At 38.8% G+C, this 16,808-nt stretch overlaps 1 protein-coding gene across 1 annotated transcript in view; it reads right to left on the bottom strand.

Annotated features, from left to right (window-relative positions):
* Nucleotides 1-16,808, bottom strand: part of LOC104477431 (uncharacterized) — a 124,926-nt gene that overhangs the window by 56,662 nt on the left and 51,456 nt on the right. Inside the window, exon 5 of the mRNA XM_086741480.1 lies at nt 1,399-1,617. Within this exon, the coding sequence (XP_086597606.1) occupies nt 1,399-1,617 (219 nt within the window). The remainder of the gene's footprint in view (nt 1-1,398; nt 1,618-16,808) is intronic.

Raw genomic sequence — 16,808 nt, 5'->3', positions numbered from 1 at the left:
ATTTGCTGGCACTGTACCAGACAGGAACTGCACGGTATTGTGAGCTAGGTACAGATGCTGAAATTTAAGGCAAAAAATTCAAGTGAATTTTGCTCCTAAGTAAAGGTGTGAAGTGGTTTGATTTTCACTTTAGTTCCAGCTCATGAGTGCTACCACTGTATTTGGTGGGACTACAGAGCGCTCAGCTCAGTCTCTCATTCTGTGGGCACACAGCTACAGATTGGGATGCTGATCCAGGGCATCTTGGCTTGAAAACATTATCCCTTATCTAGCTGACTGCCTAGGACAGCTGTGATTAGTGGCTCTGAACGTGACCACCTCTCTGTCACACGTTGCTTCCTTCTGTTGTGTTTCTTTTGCTTTCACAGACTCTTGACGCTTGGCCTCCCAAAAGTTTTAATGCCAGCTGGCTGAGCCCGCCTGGCTTGTGCAAGGCAAGAAGCGAGAGATGCCTGGCTTTGCATTAAGATCTAGATGACCACCTTAGCAATACCCAGAGCTGTCCAGAGTCTGCTCAGGCGCCTTGTTCAAATTCTAGCCAATAATCCCAGTATCATAGCAGACACAGGTCACGGAGTTGCATGTTGCTGGCTCCTACTGACTGGTTCAGTTTTGCATGATGATTTAAAGTAAAAAAAAAAAAAAGAAACAAAGCAATTGTTACTATTGGAGAAACCTTCCCTTCCCTAAGCATGATTGATCTTTTTTTTTCGCTCTGTAAACCCATTATCAACCCCACAGCAACATGTGGAGAACCAGGTATATATCACCCTGTGGATTTGTTATCCCTTTTTTTTTTTTCTTTTTTCGTGTCAAGTAATGACAAGTAATGATTTTTCTGGAACTCTCTAGAGAGCTCTGAATCCTGAAATAAAGTCAATGCATCATATAGTTAAATATGTCAGCCCACTGTAGTCCTCACAGTAAAACTGTTATATCAAAGTTAAAGTCTTCAAAGTATTTTACTCATAGATCACTTTGGTAACATCAAATATGATTTAAATGCTTCTTCAGTTCCCTGCACTTCTTAGGCATTTTGAAATACTTGATTCAAAATGATAAATTATTCTTGTGGAAGATAGATAACACGCTGGATACCTCAGAGGGGGAAAGGTAGGCGTGACACAAGATGCACAAATGGACACATCCTGTTCTGGACTGAAAAAGTTACATTAACACCTTCACCTTTCTGTTAGGGTCACATATATGTAGCAGATCATCTGGAGTCTGGACATGGTCCTTATTCTCCTGGTCTCTCCAGAGGGTTCTATCAGGACTTGCCTGCAGAGCCCTTAGCACGAGTCTTAGTCATCAATTCTCTTTGTAGTGGAGAGGAATCGCTTTGAATCTAGCTACTTGTAGAATATTCTGACAAAGAAAGAAAGCAGTGGGACTTACTTTGTAACAGGAACTGAGATGGTCTGGAGGAAGAGCCATTGGCTCAAATAATGCAGGTAAAGTCTCACGAACCAAAGCAAAACTACCAAAAGCACAAGCAGCCAGAAATCCCTGGAGCGCCAGTGTGCAGCTCCCAGCTCTGAGAAGGCTGCGTACACCACAAAATGGAAATGCTCGACAACCCTCCTGGACAGTTTCACTTCAGCAGCAGAAGGGCAGCTGGAAATATATGGAAATAAAACAAAGAGTAATTTGGGAAAACATACAAGAAACAGCAGTCTCTAAAACATTGGAGAGTCCTGTTATACAGACAAATGTGGCACACACTCTGATCGTGACTTTTGATTGACCGACACATCTGAAAGGAAAAAAAGGAACCTTTTTTTTCCATTGCAGTTTGGATGATAGGTGGCTTCCTCCCAGAAATCATGCTGGTGTTTTTATGAAGAAAACACAAATCACATTTAAAACCAAGTTTTAAAAATTCTTTTGCTTTCATTTTTATTTTTATTTTCTCACAAATTGCTCTCTGAGGAAGACTTTATCCCTTATTTTCCTTCTGAGAAAATGGTAAAGGAACTTGCTGTATTTGTACTGAAAAAGTATTCATTTTATTGAAAAACATGAACAGCTTTTTGGCATTTGGGTAAGAGAACTTCAGTCAAATATTTCATACACAACAGCTGCTAAAACTCCTCTTTAAACTAGCTGCAAATGAAAGAGAAAATAGAAAGGAACTTGCACTGTACACTATTCTGCTACTGAGTGTGGTGTGATTTGCCCTTTAAGATAATTACTATACTTCTTCAAAGAGGGGGGGGGGGGGGGGCGGAAGAAATGGGCTGCAGACATGCAGCCTTGGCATTATGTTTCCAAGAAACTGGAGTCTCTCAGCTGATCCAAAGCTGAAAAGACAGTAGCTTCTTTGACCTTTCGAAACTTCTAACTGCTATGCTTATTTCCACGGATTTAAATGACTAAGCAGCTGAGATACACAACTCTAGGAAAAAATATGATGTCATCATGCTCAAACTGTTATTTATATTGATTAAGGCTTCTGAAAGTTCAGAAATATAAAGATCTTCTTGTGGAAGAAAACATACTGGCTTTTTAAAGTGTAGCGTATGACTGGAGATGAAGTGACAGCAATATTTGCACCATATTTTATACTCTTTTAAAGATTTTTCCTGCCTACACATGTGAATTTCTTAAATAGCAGTGTACATTTCTTTCTCCAGCAGTCACAAAGAGAACTACAGATAACAACAGAGGAACTTAAAGGATTCTACATTTGGTCTAGGTTTGAATGAGGAACAGAAACAAAAACCCAAAAACTGACAGCAATACGTCTGGATTTGGGGACCAGCCTTAGGTCTGGATTTTGGGATTAGCCTTGGCATCATGTTACTCCTGACCCTCAGTGTTGAGCAGATTGCGTTTGTAGGAGAAGTCGTGCTGTCAGCCAGACCATTTTCTCATGAGAAGGCTCAAGCTTTAGTTACCTGGCTAGTTGAAGAACAGGAGGAGAAGTTGTCAGGAACACACCACAAAAAAAAGTTCTTGGGTTACTAGGATGGCCTCAAGGACAAATCACCAAAACTTCTTACAGAAGTATCTATTGGGCTGAAACAGGTGATCCTTACAGGTTGATCTGTCAGGGGTTTTGAAGGACTTTCTGAGACACTGCAGTCCACTTTGCTTCTATCCTACTCAGTCACAAGTCCTGCTTTACAGACTTTAGGGCCACATCATTAATCACCTTCCTCATATAGCAATTATTTACCCACAGCAGCTTAGAGGAACATTACAACACATTTCATTAACATTATGAAATCACAGTCTAGGCTTGTGTGAGAAAGAGACAAAGAAAAATGTAAAATAAGAAATATAATTGAGTGTAGTATTATACTACATTAACCAGGGCATTCTAGATGTCTGAACTCTGAAGCTAGACTGTACTACATTTCCTTTTACATATTTTTGTCATCTTTAATAATTTCCATCAAAGTCTAGTCTTGAGATATTCACTCCTTCAGGAGAGTTAATAGGACAGGATTATCCACACAGTTGTTTTAGTTAGACAAAACAGTTTGCTGTTTGTGCAAAAAAGAAAGGAGAAAAAAAGAAGAAGAAAAAAAAATAATACTATCTTAGCTCATAATACTCTTCTCATCTTTCATCAAACAAGAAGAATCACATAGATGTCCCACCCAGCCTCACCCATGTTAGAAATCCACATCCTATAGGGATCACTGCCAATCTTCACCTCTGTGTGGAGAGCATGAGTAACAATGTATTTTCCACAAAAGTCTGGATTGATATCCCACCTCTTTTCATGTAAGAATCATTTGCTACTAGGTTATTTGGGCTCAATTTACTAAATAAAGCAACCTCCAAACAAGCAACTCCAGAGTGAAATATCCAATATACCACCTGTAAAATGCTTCAAGATATAAATCCTTCCTCCATCCCGACACACAGATTGAGAAGGAGGGCGCACATCTCAGAGTGCTGAAAATCCCAAGTCCTCTTTCATTCACTACAGCCCTGGAGCACCAGAAATACCGGGAAATGTTAGTGACCAAAACGGTGGGTTGGGAAGGTGAGGTAACTTCTTCCTTACAGAAGCAGGATTCTGACCATGCAATCAGTACCTTCACAGGAGTTTCATGAATACACTTACTCCAACTTTGTAAGGCATTATGTGGAAGCTACTTGAGTAAGCACGGTGAGCATCCCATACAAAAAATGGGAGTATCAAAGTTCCGTAAGATCTCGGCAGCAATGCAAATATTCAACCTGTACCTTCATCGCTCCATCGCTCCCCAGTCTACTTCCACTTTCAAGAAGTCAAAATAGAGCTAATGCCTCCACCTGTGAGCTATCAAGAAAGTTGCACTTTTTTAGGACATGAAGATGAAAAAGAGCAGAACTATGCTCTGTGGCTGTGTGTTGTCATCCCTGCTGAGATGCTGGCTTTCTCAGATCCACCTAATCAACAAATATCCAAAAGAAAGTAGAGACATTCAGAGCACGTTCGCTGTTATCAAACCCTAGAAGCCTTCCTCGCAATGACCTCACTTAAACCAGCAGGGCAACATTTATGAAGTCTTTACTTTGGCACATCTTTCCCCTGAAAAAAAGCAATAGGTGCCCAGAAAAGCCAAGCTTTCTGGAAGTCAAAGACATCAAGAAAAATATATCCAATCTGTAAAAGCAATCAACATTCATGCTGACTTTTGAAACAGCAATCTTTCTTTAAAAGACCTTTGTGTTTTTCGTCACACATCTTGAGCACAGTTTCCAGCTTTCACATGGAAACGGAAGTCCTTCTCACTGTTTAACTTGGAAGACAGTCCAGATTCTGAGTGTCACTTCTGTGCTAGCTTGTAATTCCCTGTGACTGTGTAACACCTTGACATGAACATCATCAGCCAGTGGCAGAAAATTGTGGAAAATACAGCATATCCAGCAACTCAGTGAAGGTCCCAACCCATAACTGGAACCTTTTACTTTAAAACAAATTCAGTGAGCCCCAGCTTGCTTGTAAATTACAGCAAACTATTCCTGAGAACTCATTAATCACGGTATAAGGTATTTTTCTTGTTGTCACTTCAAAACACTGGGCTTAAATGATATCTCATACTGATTTTTTTGAAGAATGAAGAAAGGAGGAGGCAGAAACATGAAATGAAATGCACCAAACAAGTGGAAACAGCCCCTTTAAATATTTCTTGCTGGTGTTACTAGTGAAAGCTCGTGGGTGGAGTGACAGTGCTGGCAGATACAGTTTTCAGAAGAGATTTATATAAAGTTGCTCTAGGGCAGAGAGCATGAGTATTACCTTTCAAAAACAAAACAACCCCTCCACCCACAAAAAACCCAAATCTCAACCCTTGGGTGAAAACTATATAAAGCTCCAATTGAGAAGCCACTTGAGCAATGGATTTATCCATGATTCCTTGGATTACTGGTAAGTAATTTGGCTGAATGTTTCTGTTCTAGGGCATTAGTTTTGCATTTTTCTTTGCAAAATGCTGCAGTAAGAAATAGCAGAGACTGAATTACCATAAAAGCAGGTCAATTATTTCAATGGAAATTGTGCAGAAGGAAAGAAACGATGCACAGATTCTCTTAAGCTACAGTGATGATGATGACAGAAAAGTAATAGCTGATAGAAGGCAGCGTGTACTGTTGGGTGACAGCTTTGCTGCTGACAAACTATGGCGAACATTTGTGTAATGCACTGCAAGCCTGGCACTTACAGCTGATGGTGGGGGTAGATCCTCAGCTGATGCAACTCTGCTTGCTCTGGAGCTACACTGGTGTATACCAGCTGAGATACTTAGGATCTAGTCCTGAACGTATCTATTATTTACATTGCTTGAAATAAGGCAAAATAAATGTTTTATGTTACCAATACAGCCAGAGAAGATTTAAAGAACAAATGCAGACATGAATGACTTTATGCAAATTACTTTCAGGGAATAACAGTCCTCACAGCCCAAGAATCTGTGCAACATATTTACTGCGTTCACAAATAAAAAGATCTCTCCCCATCATTACCATAAATGGTAGATATTTAAGCTTAGCCATAAAGTCCTTCATGGCTTATCAACAGTAATGAAGATGCACAAGATGCTGCCCAGTGTTACTACAATAAAATGCTATCAATTTCACTGGAAAAGCACACCTGTATCTGAGGGTACATCTAAAAATAATGCTGTAATACCCATAGCTCTTAATACAGAAACCAGTTAACAGCACCACTGATGAAGCATAAGGAAGAATGGAATCTGGTTCATTCCACTATACACAACATAAATATATATATATAAAACATATAATTTTATTATCATTAGAAGGAGTTTACTATTATTCTTTCTGCACAATATTTTTACTTTATACATCTCATATTGCATTACAAAGAGATTGTCTTTATCCCAAGCTGTATAGTGATGATACAAATGACTTTGCCCAATAAGCCAACGGCAAAGCTGTGAGCTGAGCTCTGCTGAGTTACAGTCCATTATTCTATCCACTGGATTCCTAATAAAATATTACTTTTTTGTTTATTTGTATGCAAAGTGAATATAACCAGTGAAAACATTTGCCAAGGATGAAGACACTGTTTTTTCCTCATCTCTTTCCAGGACACACCTATGCTTCATATTCTTCAGTTTGCAAGCACCAAGAAAGCGGGTACCACAAACACTTACAGGGGCTATCTGCTGTAAGAGTGGTGGCAAAAAGACCTGAGGGGGCATAACATACAAATGCTCATAATTTGTTCTACAGCTTGTTGAAAAATTCAAAATCATGGTACAGAAGAAATGCTGCAAATCCTGATAGGTTTATTTTTCAGGTGCACCTGTGGTGGAAAAAAGAAACTGCCAGAAGCATGCAAAATCCAAAAACACTGAAGGAAGGCTTTAGGAATTAAACATTCTTAGAAAGCAGGAAGAATAGTCAGCCAATAACTGCAATAATTGTTCTGAGTTCCTGCAAAGAACATGACACAGGTATGTGAGTGCACCTGGCAACACCCACACTGCCCTATCAAGCTGGGGAGGAGGAGGGTGACAGCAGCAGGGTTCCTTCCAAGGTCCAGGCTGTGCCAGCTCATGAGGAGATGGCCAGCAGGCAGCAAGCTCTGGATCAGCAACAGCCCAGGTGTGTTTGCATCACGTGCATAGCCAGGAGCCAGAACAAACGTATCAGCTGAACTTTTTCCACAACCCACTCACGCCAAGATGCTCACGGGATATATGCTGGCACAGCTGTTGCCTTGGAGGAACCACTATGTTCTTCCATACTGGGAGATGGACACCATGGGTCAGGAGGCCAAGATGTGTTCATTAAAGAGGAAGGAAGAAAGTGTTGACAGCTTCATATTCCTCTGGATACATCTATGCTAGCCTCAAAATGGTGGACACTCAGCTTTCACTATAAAAGGGCTTATGACAACAGAAAATTGGCAAACAACAGCAGATTTCTGTCCTCAGCAATCCCTTTACCCTATGGTGTAAGGTTGGCAGAGGAGCCTTCTCCTGCTTTAGCGAAGTAAGAATTTCCGGCGGGAATTAATTGAGACATTCACAAGAAGATATTTCTTACCGATCTGGGAAAGGAAGCATAGGAGAAAGGAAGAATCACACAATTTAAGCAGAGTGGCAATAGTGCTGGAGAGCAGTGTGGTTCCTTGTAGAGAGCTGGCAGAGCTTTGCACATTTCAGCTTTGAGCAGCATCTGACAATGACAAAGCAAAAATGACAAAACCCAAATTATTATTTTCATGCCTGCAGTTTAGGTAGGCAACTAAAACTTTGCCTATTTCATGCTTAACTGCATTTTCATGAGCCTATTGGCTTGGCAAAACAGCCTGGAAATCTTACAAGAACAGACTTTGTTAAAATATTCCAGTCTGTCTGGTTCCAGCTCTGGATGGGCACAAACATGAAACGAGGAAACTCGAGTGCAGCTTTCAGAACTTTTAAGAAGCTCTGTTTTGTATTTCATTCTAGAAAGGAACAAAAGGCAGCGGACAGTCTCTGTTATTCATCCTCATGACATGACTAGGCCAGTCAAGAAGCAAAAAGAAGCATGTAACTCCTCCCCTACTTCTTGCCCTCTGAATGCTTTAAGTAAATGAGAAGACAATGAATGAATAAGAAGAAGACACAACTCGTATACAGGAGGATGCAAGATGTCAGCAGAGGTATGGATCTCACAAACACAGCACTATCTGTAAAGCTGTTCTACCAGTAAGGAAGCACAAATGCTGTCTTATGCATGAGTAATAAAACAAAGAGTTTAGGACCTAAAGAAGAACCTTACAAGGCAAACAGAGTACTAAATATACCTTCAAGCTCATCTCAGTTCAAACTAAAATAAAAACTAAAGGAAGAGAGATGCTAGGCCTAAAACATCTATCGAAGTTCAGGAGAATCAAGGTAAAAATTTTTTATTTATGTTAATAGTAGCAGCATACCCTACCCAGGAGAAAAAAAAAAAAAAACAAACATATATATGTAGAGAGTACTGTCTAAGCTAAGAGTTCCCTGTACCTGGTGTGTAGAATGGTTTCTACCTTGACACAGAAAACATCCCCAAGGACATTTGCTCTGTTTGGAGGAAAAAAGTAATCTTCCTCCTGACCAAATACATATCTACTTCTGAGAGCCACTAAACACTCCAACACCATCTGCAAGCTGTGCATTCATCTGTAACACACCAATTTAGCTGGCAGGCTATTGGGAAACAAGACTCTGAAGTTGCCAAGTTAAAATGGCAATCCAGTACCAGCCGAAACTCCATCAAGCAAACAGGTGAGGTTTCCAGCAAATGTTGTAGCAGAGAGCCACAAAGCTTCAAAATAAGAAACAGCCCTGTGGTGTGGGAAGAAAAAAAAAAAAAAAAGGCATAGCTTTGATCTTTTCCATCCTGGACTTAATTAGCAGCAGCATCACTCTAGGAGTGTGACTCTGTACAGCTGGAGTTGAAGAGCCACCTTCCTTCAGTGAGAACCGACAGCCTCGCGGCTGGTGCAGAGAGAGCGGGCAGGAGATGCATTGCATAGGATGGTCCTGCATTTCAGAAAGACCTTCTGCTGGCTGGCTGCACAGCGATGAAGCTTCATCTTATGAAAACACAGACAAGCCACAAGTCAAAGCCCCTTTACTTCTTCAGTTGTATGTGTTTTTCACAGCAACAGACTGAAACAGAAATAAAATTCCTGCATGCTTGCATTGTTTCCCTTGCCACATTTAAAATTGCATGCATGTGAAGATGCTGGCGTTGGGGTGTCAACTGTTAAACTGAACGCACCATTTACTGCATGTGCAGATTTCTAATACTCATGCACCATATGAATATGTGGGTATAAAGATGAAAAAAAAAAAGTGAAACTGTAGCTGTAGCTTGTACATAAAAATGCTTCTAAAAGACCATTGGTGTTATTTCAGTCAGACCTCTAGAAACTTCTGTATGACCTGATGAAAATGACTTTTCCTTTTTCATAGCAAATTTTACAAGGAAGAACTTAGCAAGCAAAACAGATGGAGTCTGAGGGAATAATAAGACATATATTTAGAGCAATTTTGATGCTGGGAATTAATTTTTCACTTGAAATCAGTTACCTTTTTTTAGTTACTATTATTTTGTGCACCAACATGTCCATGCACAGAAGATTTTGACACGGGAATAGCAATCCATGAATAGAGTGAAGTATGATGTGACCCAGGTAATGCCAATTAGAATACAATTAAAAATAAATCCTTGCAGATTTAAACATAGCCAGATAAGACAATTCATAAAACTACGAAAAAAATTAATGTATTGAAAAAGAAATCTCATAAACAGAAAATTGTCCAAAATATTTAAAGCATTTACAAGGCATATTTTGTCCAAATGTAGCTATAATGAACCATATTGGAAGAACACTTCCTCAAGGTTTTGATGAAACAGAACAATCTCAGGTTTGAGCAGATGACTTATGTTACAAGACTGTATTTTTAAAAATGTTTTTGCTTTAATAAAACCTGTTTTCTGAAAGAAAAAATAGCTATGTTAGGCCAGCTTAATTAAGTCTTTGAGAGTCCTAGGGAAAAAAAAAAAGAAAGGGAAGAAAGTTATGTGTACATGCAGAATACTGTAGCATATTATTACATTTAAAACATCATAAAGCAGTTATCAAGATGAGAAAACTTAGATACTGTACAGATATCTTAAATTCAATTACATTATGAAAAAAATACAGTTATAGGATATGTTAAACTGAAATATTTTTAAAAGATCTTTATAAACACCACTGAAATTATGGTGGAAATTATCAATACAATTTAGTCAAACAAAAAGCATCACATAATAACAGTATTATCTTTTTCTTTTCAGTTTAATGCTGTGTTATTATATTTAGCTGCCTATTTTAGAAAGTAATTTGTGTTGATAGCTCTGGAGAAAAACCAAGCATTAAAGAACTAATTTAATTCCTTCTGAGCTATGTTTGATTCAAAAATATTTCTTTCAGAATGTCCCAGTACTGCAGAATCTGACTCGAAATCCACCTTGAACTATGTGCACTTTGACTAACTCTCTCCCCAAGGCAAAATGATCCTGCGTTCAGCAGGGTTTTATCCCGGTCTTCTAAAGGACTTACACAGAATGTACCTGATATAACTGGACCAGAATGTCAACCGTGATAGAAATTATGATCAAGACATGGAGGATACATAATGAGAACCTTATCCATTTTACAGTGGACTGCTATTGGTGGGGGAGTACCTTTAGGGGATTGTTTACAGAAATCAGGTCTCCCGCCTTTAAAAAAAATAAAGAGAGAAAGAGAGAAAGAAATAAAGAAAGAAAACTGTGTAATTTCTTGTGCTCTCCTTTCTGTTTGTTATACTATATGACATAATGGATACTAGCTGTGTTTAAGGTGTTCAAGTAGTGTTATAATAGGCTGCCTGGCTGCCTTTGGAAAGAAATTTCACAAATTTCCTTTCAACATGAAGACATGGCTATATTTCTCTGGTTCCACAGTCTAAAACAGAAATTAAAAAATTGCCATAGCTTGTTTCTCAAAAATCAATGTGTGATCGCTAGCTGCATTGAGAGTTTGAGGGATATCCCCTTATCAGAGACATCTCTAGATAACATACTTTCCTCTATTGCCCATAGCTGCATGTAAGACACGGCAAGACAAATGCAGGCTTCCTCTTCTGTTGGTGTCATCTATTGATCCAATGAAATGATCTTCATCTGAAATTTCCTTCCCAAAGGGGACATTTGCTATGAGAAGCAAACCTTTCCGCCTAATGCTACAAAATCCTGAAACTTCCTGCTACTTATGGCACAGCATCATGGTAATACATAGCTCTAACAGTGTGAAAAAAATAAGCTCAAATGAGAAAGGGGCCATCATTTTCCTGGTATAAATGTTGTTTTGCCATACTAAAAGTGTATAATAAAAAAGTGTAATGTAATAAACTCATTATGGTGGTTTATTTTCTGTGTGCTCTAGATAAAAATGTGCTCTGGGTCTGTGTTTTTCTTTGGGGGCATTTCCTCTCAGACACATTCAAAACTGCTATCCCAGGTGTGACTAAATGACCTCCAGTACGAGCCAAAACACAGAACAGCATCACTGTGAGAAACACCAGCATCAGAGAATAATGAGAAGCAGAGGAGTAGGTAAAGGATGTTGCAGTACAAAAAGAAGACTAGACCTACAAAAAAGTCACTGCAAAAAACACATTAATTTGTGCATCTAGACAGATAGGAAAGAGAGATAGCATCGTGTGCTGGCCTAAGACATCAGCTCAGAGAAAGCTTTATCTACGGAGAGAGCAAAAAGTAAGGACATGGAAAAGAAAATTTCCTTTAAAAATAAAAATTAACTTGTAAAATACAAAGCTAATAAACATCCATATGAATCTTTGCAGTTTTGAAGAGCTTTTGGTATGGCTCCTAGGTAACTGCAATTTCATCAGACTGAACAAAAAGAAGCATTTATATTAAAAAAAAAAAATATTTCAATGGCAGTAGAATATTTCAGACTTGGCACCCCCAACCAAAAGACAGTTTTGCTCAAGAGTAAATAAGGGGCACACACTTTTTGAAGATGGCAATAAACTTGTTCCTTCTGTTCAAACACACTGAATATTAAGCTACTTATCTACTACACATGCAGTTTCCAAGAAGTGACTTTCTAAAAGAGACTTGGCTGAGAGCCTTCACCCATACAATAAGTATTCATAGGAACAGAGAAAATGAATTTCCATTAGGTTGCATCTCAGCATTTCCCTCTGTGGGGACAATAACCGAGGTACTTCCTACATACTCAACCTGTCTTGTTAAAATTGGCCAGCAGGTTCCGAAGTTACTAGAGGCAGAGTGACAGGCAGCTTTACTGCATATACCTTGCTTTCCTAAAAAATCTGGCTAAGAAATAAACCCTGATGTTCAGGAGCCGTTAGACCAAAGCTTCCAGAGCAGAAGAATAATGCATTTGGGCAGAACAAAGGCCTTGTTATTTTGCTGTCTCTGATAAACTGTAGTTGGCAGGTACTGAACTTACCATGTAAATAACTTCTCTGTTTGAGTTTTGTTTTCCTGTGTAGATTTGTCTGCAACTGTATTCATAAGTAATACAGTTTGTTGACTTTTTTTAAAAAACTCACAGCAAATATTTTTAACTGTCTTTTTATAAAGATATGATTCTGCTTTTTCTTTGAAGCTTTAGATTTTTCATCAAAGAACTCCAAATACCTGAAAGACACAACTGCAGTTTTCAAAGAGCCAGGTTCACCCAGACAACAAAGGTAAGAAACACTTAAATAACCTTCAAGAGGCACCACAGAGATGATTCTGATTTTAAGCTTTAGGGTTCCTGTATTCTGCCGAAAGGCTGGATTACTGGAGGGGAGTCAGTTTGCCAATCAGCCTTAACACTTATTAATTTTCTACCTTTCTATCTATCATATAGACATCTACACAATCCTAGAGGACAAAGTCCCTTTATCTTAGATCTATAAGGTTTTCCACTACTGCTCTGAATTCAGACAAAATTTCACTGGCTTGCAGTAGACTGTGCTCCTTTGACTCGATGCGATTGATAACTCATTGAAGCAGAAGCACCTACAAAACAGCCATATCTTTCCCAACTGGACAAACCAGCCCCTGTCAAAACTCTGTGACAGACTAACAGCACTACTGGGTCTAATGCTCCTTCCCTCTCCAACAGCTCCTGGTGTAGCAGTATCCTTCTTTCTTTCCTTCCTATCTAGAGCTTTTTGTTTAATTGCAAAGCCTAAAAATTGGGTAAGTTTACACAGTATTAATTTTGTTTAGCTAAGTAGCCTGCTTGCCTTCCCATGAAGTCCCGTAAGTTTGGTAGAAGTCTGTGGATGCAAAAGCCTCGAGAAATCAGGCAGGGCAGTCAGGGTGAGATTTCCAAAGATACCAAAGGAATTCATCTGCTGAAACGCAACTAGAAAGAGTGCTGTGGTTACAGGATACAGACAGCTTTGAAAATCTCTGCTTTGGTTCAGACAATAATACTCTCTCAGGCTCTCAGAATTCTATAGCCTCTTTTCTTGCTTAATACAGCCTTAATAATCTTTATTTCCTTAAGAATCAACCTAAAACTTACTTGATCCACAATGCATCAGAACTTACACTTATGTTAAAACTTTACTTTTCACATCTAGATTTTTGTGATATTTTAGTTGTGTAACCTTAAAATTGTGCTAACACACTGTGTTATTCTTTAGTTCGCTTCTGCTTTAACCTGAAGGCAAATTGGTTAACAGGTCATATTTGATGTTATTCTTTCAGCTTAAAGACTTCAAACCATTACAAAAAGAAAGAGAGAAGGTTGTGGCGGTTTAGTTGGTTTGGTTGTTTGGGGTTTTTTGTCTGCTTATTAAATAGTTTTTGCTTGCTCGGCTCAAGGTTTGAAGGTAAAATTTACAAACACAATGCCTTTTGTCAGTGAACCTTCTGCTACATTTTTAGAGGCAGTCAGCAAATTCCAGCAGCAGGTTTCTAGACACGAAAGACAAATACAACCACTCCATGATTTAGATTGGCTTTCTGTTTGTGGGTCATGAGACTCACTGCTGAGCATGTCAGAAGTTGGCTGTGACATTTAATGAAGGTCATCAGCAACTTCATAGTTCCCATAGCAAAAGAAAGAGCGTGTTGTGACTTTGGTTTCGGGGTGCAGGTTGGTTTTTTTTTCCCTCTTCCTTCTTTTGGGGCTTTGATTGGAATCTGGAACTGGAGTTAGTGGGTAAACTCAGTTACTGCAAGAGAATCAAATTAAAAGTATGGTACAAGCTGGTGCTTTGAAAAATGTTGAATTGCATAAGTTTCTTTTTTTCAGAGATGTCACTGTACATCCAAAATAAGTATTAAATTTCCCTTCAACTTGAAAGTTAAAAGTCATTCATGAATTCAGAACAATAATCATATTTTATTATACCCTGTATCATGTGTGTCTCGGGAGGGCTGTGACTTGTCATAGCATGAAGGAACCTGGAAAAATGATTGCTTGCTGTATCAAACAGAAGATGCATAGCTAAGATGCTCATTAATGATGCAAAGGAAAATTAATTGATAAGTCTAATAGTTCTTTTAATATAGCCTCTAAGCCTTTATGTGTCAATTGTCAAATTATCCCTGACCTTCTTTCTTTTTCTCAGTGATCTTGTGTCGCATTGCTAGGAGTAGGAAATAACATTGCTTTCCTTGGCCTCTCTCAGCCGTGCTTTCTGGGCAAGGGTGTTAGACCTCCAGAAAAATGAGATGCATTAGTCCAGCTGCCTTAACCTCTCTCCAGATCAGGTCTAACCTCCCAGATTGCAGTACTCCAGCGTTGTGACTGCTCTGTTTTAATGATGCATCTTTCCTGGGGCAAAAAGTGATTAAAAAACAAGCTTTAAAAAGCCTAAATGTATCAGCCTTTCTGCATGTCCTCACTGCTCTTAAGCACTCCTTTGATTGAGGTCAGAGTTTCCTTCAGCAAGTCAGGATCTTGTCTACGTCTGCTTTCCCAGCAATGGTCTCTGCTCTGAAAGAAACTGCCTCTTCCACTCTGCGATAGTCTTCGATGCTTTCTCCAACAGAGCCAGTGAAAGAGCATTCTTCTTAAAGTTTCCATTCTTTTCACATTATTATCACCCAATCCAGGCTGGAAAAAAAGCTGTTTCCAATCATTTGCTTGTTAGTCAACTCTTTGCCTGACAGCAAATCCTTTGATCAAGACTGTTATACTGCATACATAGGCTCATCTAAGGTTATACAATGGATCTTCATAATAATTCTTGCTATTTTATCAGTTGGTATTTCTGTCCTACATGAAAATAGGAAGAAAAGGAAACACAGAGAAGGCAGATGAGTCATATATTGTGTCTGTAGTTTGCAGTCTGGCACAAAAGTCCATGGGATTTCCAATATTAAACAGCATTTGAGAACTTCACATTGGCAGGCTGTAATTCCAGAAGCTGAAAAAATCCTGCTTACAATGTGATTTGTTTGGAGCTGGTTTTTCATATGTAGATTAAGTGGTATGATTTGGAAATTAGCCTCCTAACAGACCACAGTAATAATTCTCCTCATACAGAGCCATACTGGAAAATACAGCTCTGTGCAGAATGAAAAACACTGCATAAAAGTATATCAGATCCCTATGATTTTGAAAAAAAAAAAAAAAGAATATTTTTTCATTTTACATTCAATAATATCAGCCGTTCTGCTTAGGGTATTCATATCTATGGGCTTTCCCATAAGAAACAGATTTGCACATGCTGCAGAGCATAAACACACCCAATCCAATAGTCAGAAAGTACTATAGAAATGCTGTCCGTAGAGCTGCATGTGTGCTGTAAGTTCAAGACATCTAGAGAGCAGCAGATTTCTTGCTCATTTGAAGGCTATTAGTCCACACACAATAGATCTAACATGTCTCAGGCACAGAGGAGTCCCTTCTCATATGCTGTAGAGAAAATCTGTACAGCCCACTGGATGCATCTTGAATTGCCACATAGGCTGTCAAAGGTCCAGACATCTTGAACAAATGTTGAAAGTCTTCAGCTTCCACCCAGGCCCAAAAGGGAGAATCTGGGCAAAGCCGGGTTCTGTGAAGTCGGGTAAGAAATGAACATAAAATTCTGTAACGTTTCTCTGAATGTCTTTCTATTATGTGATAATTTTTGAACAATCCAACCGCTCAGTACTAAAAATTCGGGGAATACCATAGCTATCATTGGCCTGAACTCTATTGATTTTGACAGAAACTGAAACAAGAGAGGAGGGAAAATATGAGAGAATGGGCAGAAATGGCAGAGAGGGAGTTTGCAAGCAAAAATGAAGGCATGTAAAAACAATCCATGTGTAGCAGAACAAACATGAAGGTCTGTATAATGTTTTTCCACAACACACATCATAATAAGAACACAGTAAAGATGCAGAGGCATAGACAGCAAGAATATTGTCCAAGTTAAATCAAGCCAGTAGCAGATTGGGGAACCATCGTTACTGTCCATTTGTTCTTCTTTCGTGCTGAATCTAATTCTTGGTTGCTGAGATGTGGGAGTTACACAAGGTAATTACCAACGCAGGCAAAGAGAACGTGTCTTACTTATTTCATGTTGCATGGGACCTCACTTTAACTAATATATGAAGGTCTCAGAAGTTTTTAATTGCAGAATAAAGATGGATGAGAAGTAGCTTTCCTTTTGCGTGAAGATTTTCAAAAGACAATTCTGATCCCAAATTGGGATTAAAATGTTGAAAACAAAAATATTCATGTACTGATATTTTGGTTAATGAAAGGACTTGTTTTAATCATTTAAAGTGCTTTGAAATTATTTTGACCTTTTCAATAGAAAATTAGCCCTCCTGTA

The sequence above is a fragment of the Chlamydotis macqueenii genome, chromosome 2 (assembly GCF_036417535.1).
Source record: "Chlamydotis macqueenii isolate bChlMac1 chromosome 2, bChlMac1.mat, whole genome shotgun sequence".
NCBI classification, from domain to species: Eukaryota; Metazoa; Chordata; class Aves; order Otidiformes; family Otididae; genus Chlamydotis; species Chlamydotis macqueenii.
Note: the sequence above shows the minus strand (reverse complement) of the source record. Positions and strands in the feature narration are given on the sequence as shown.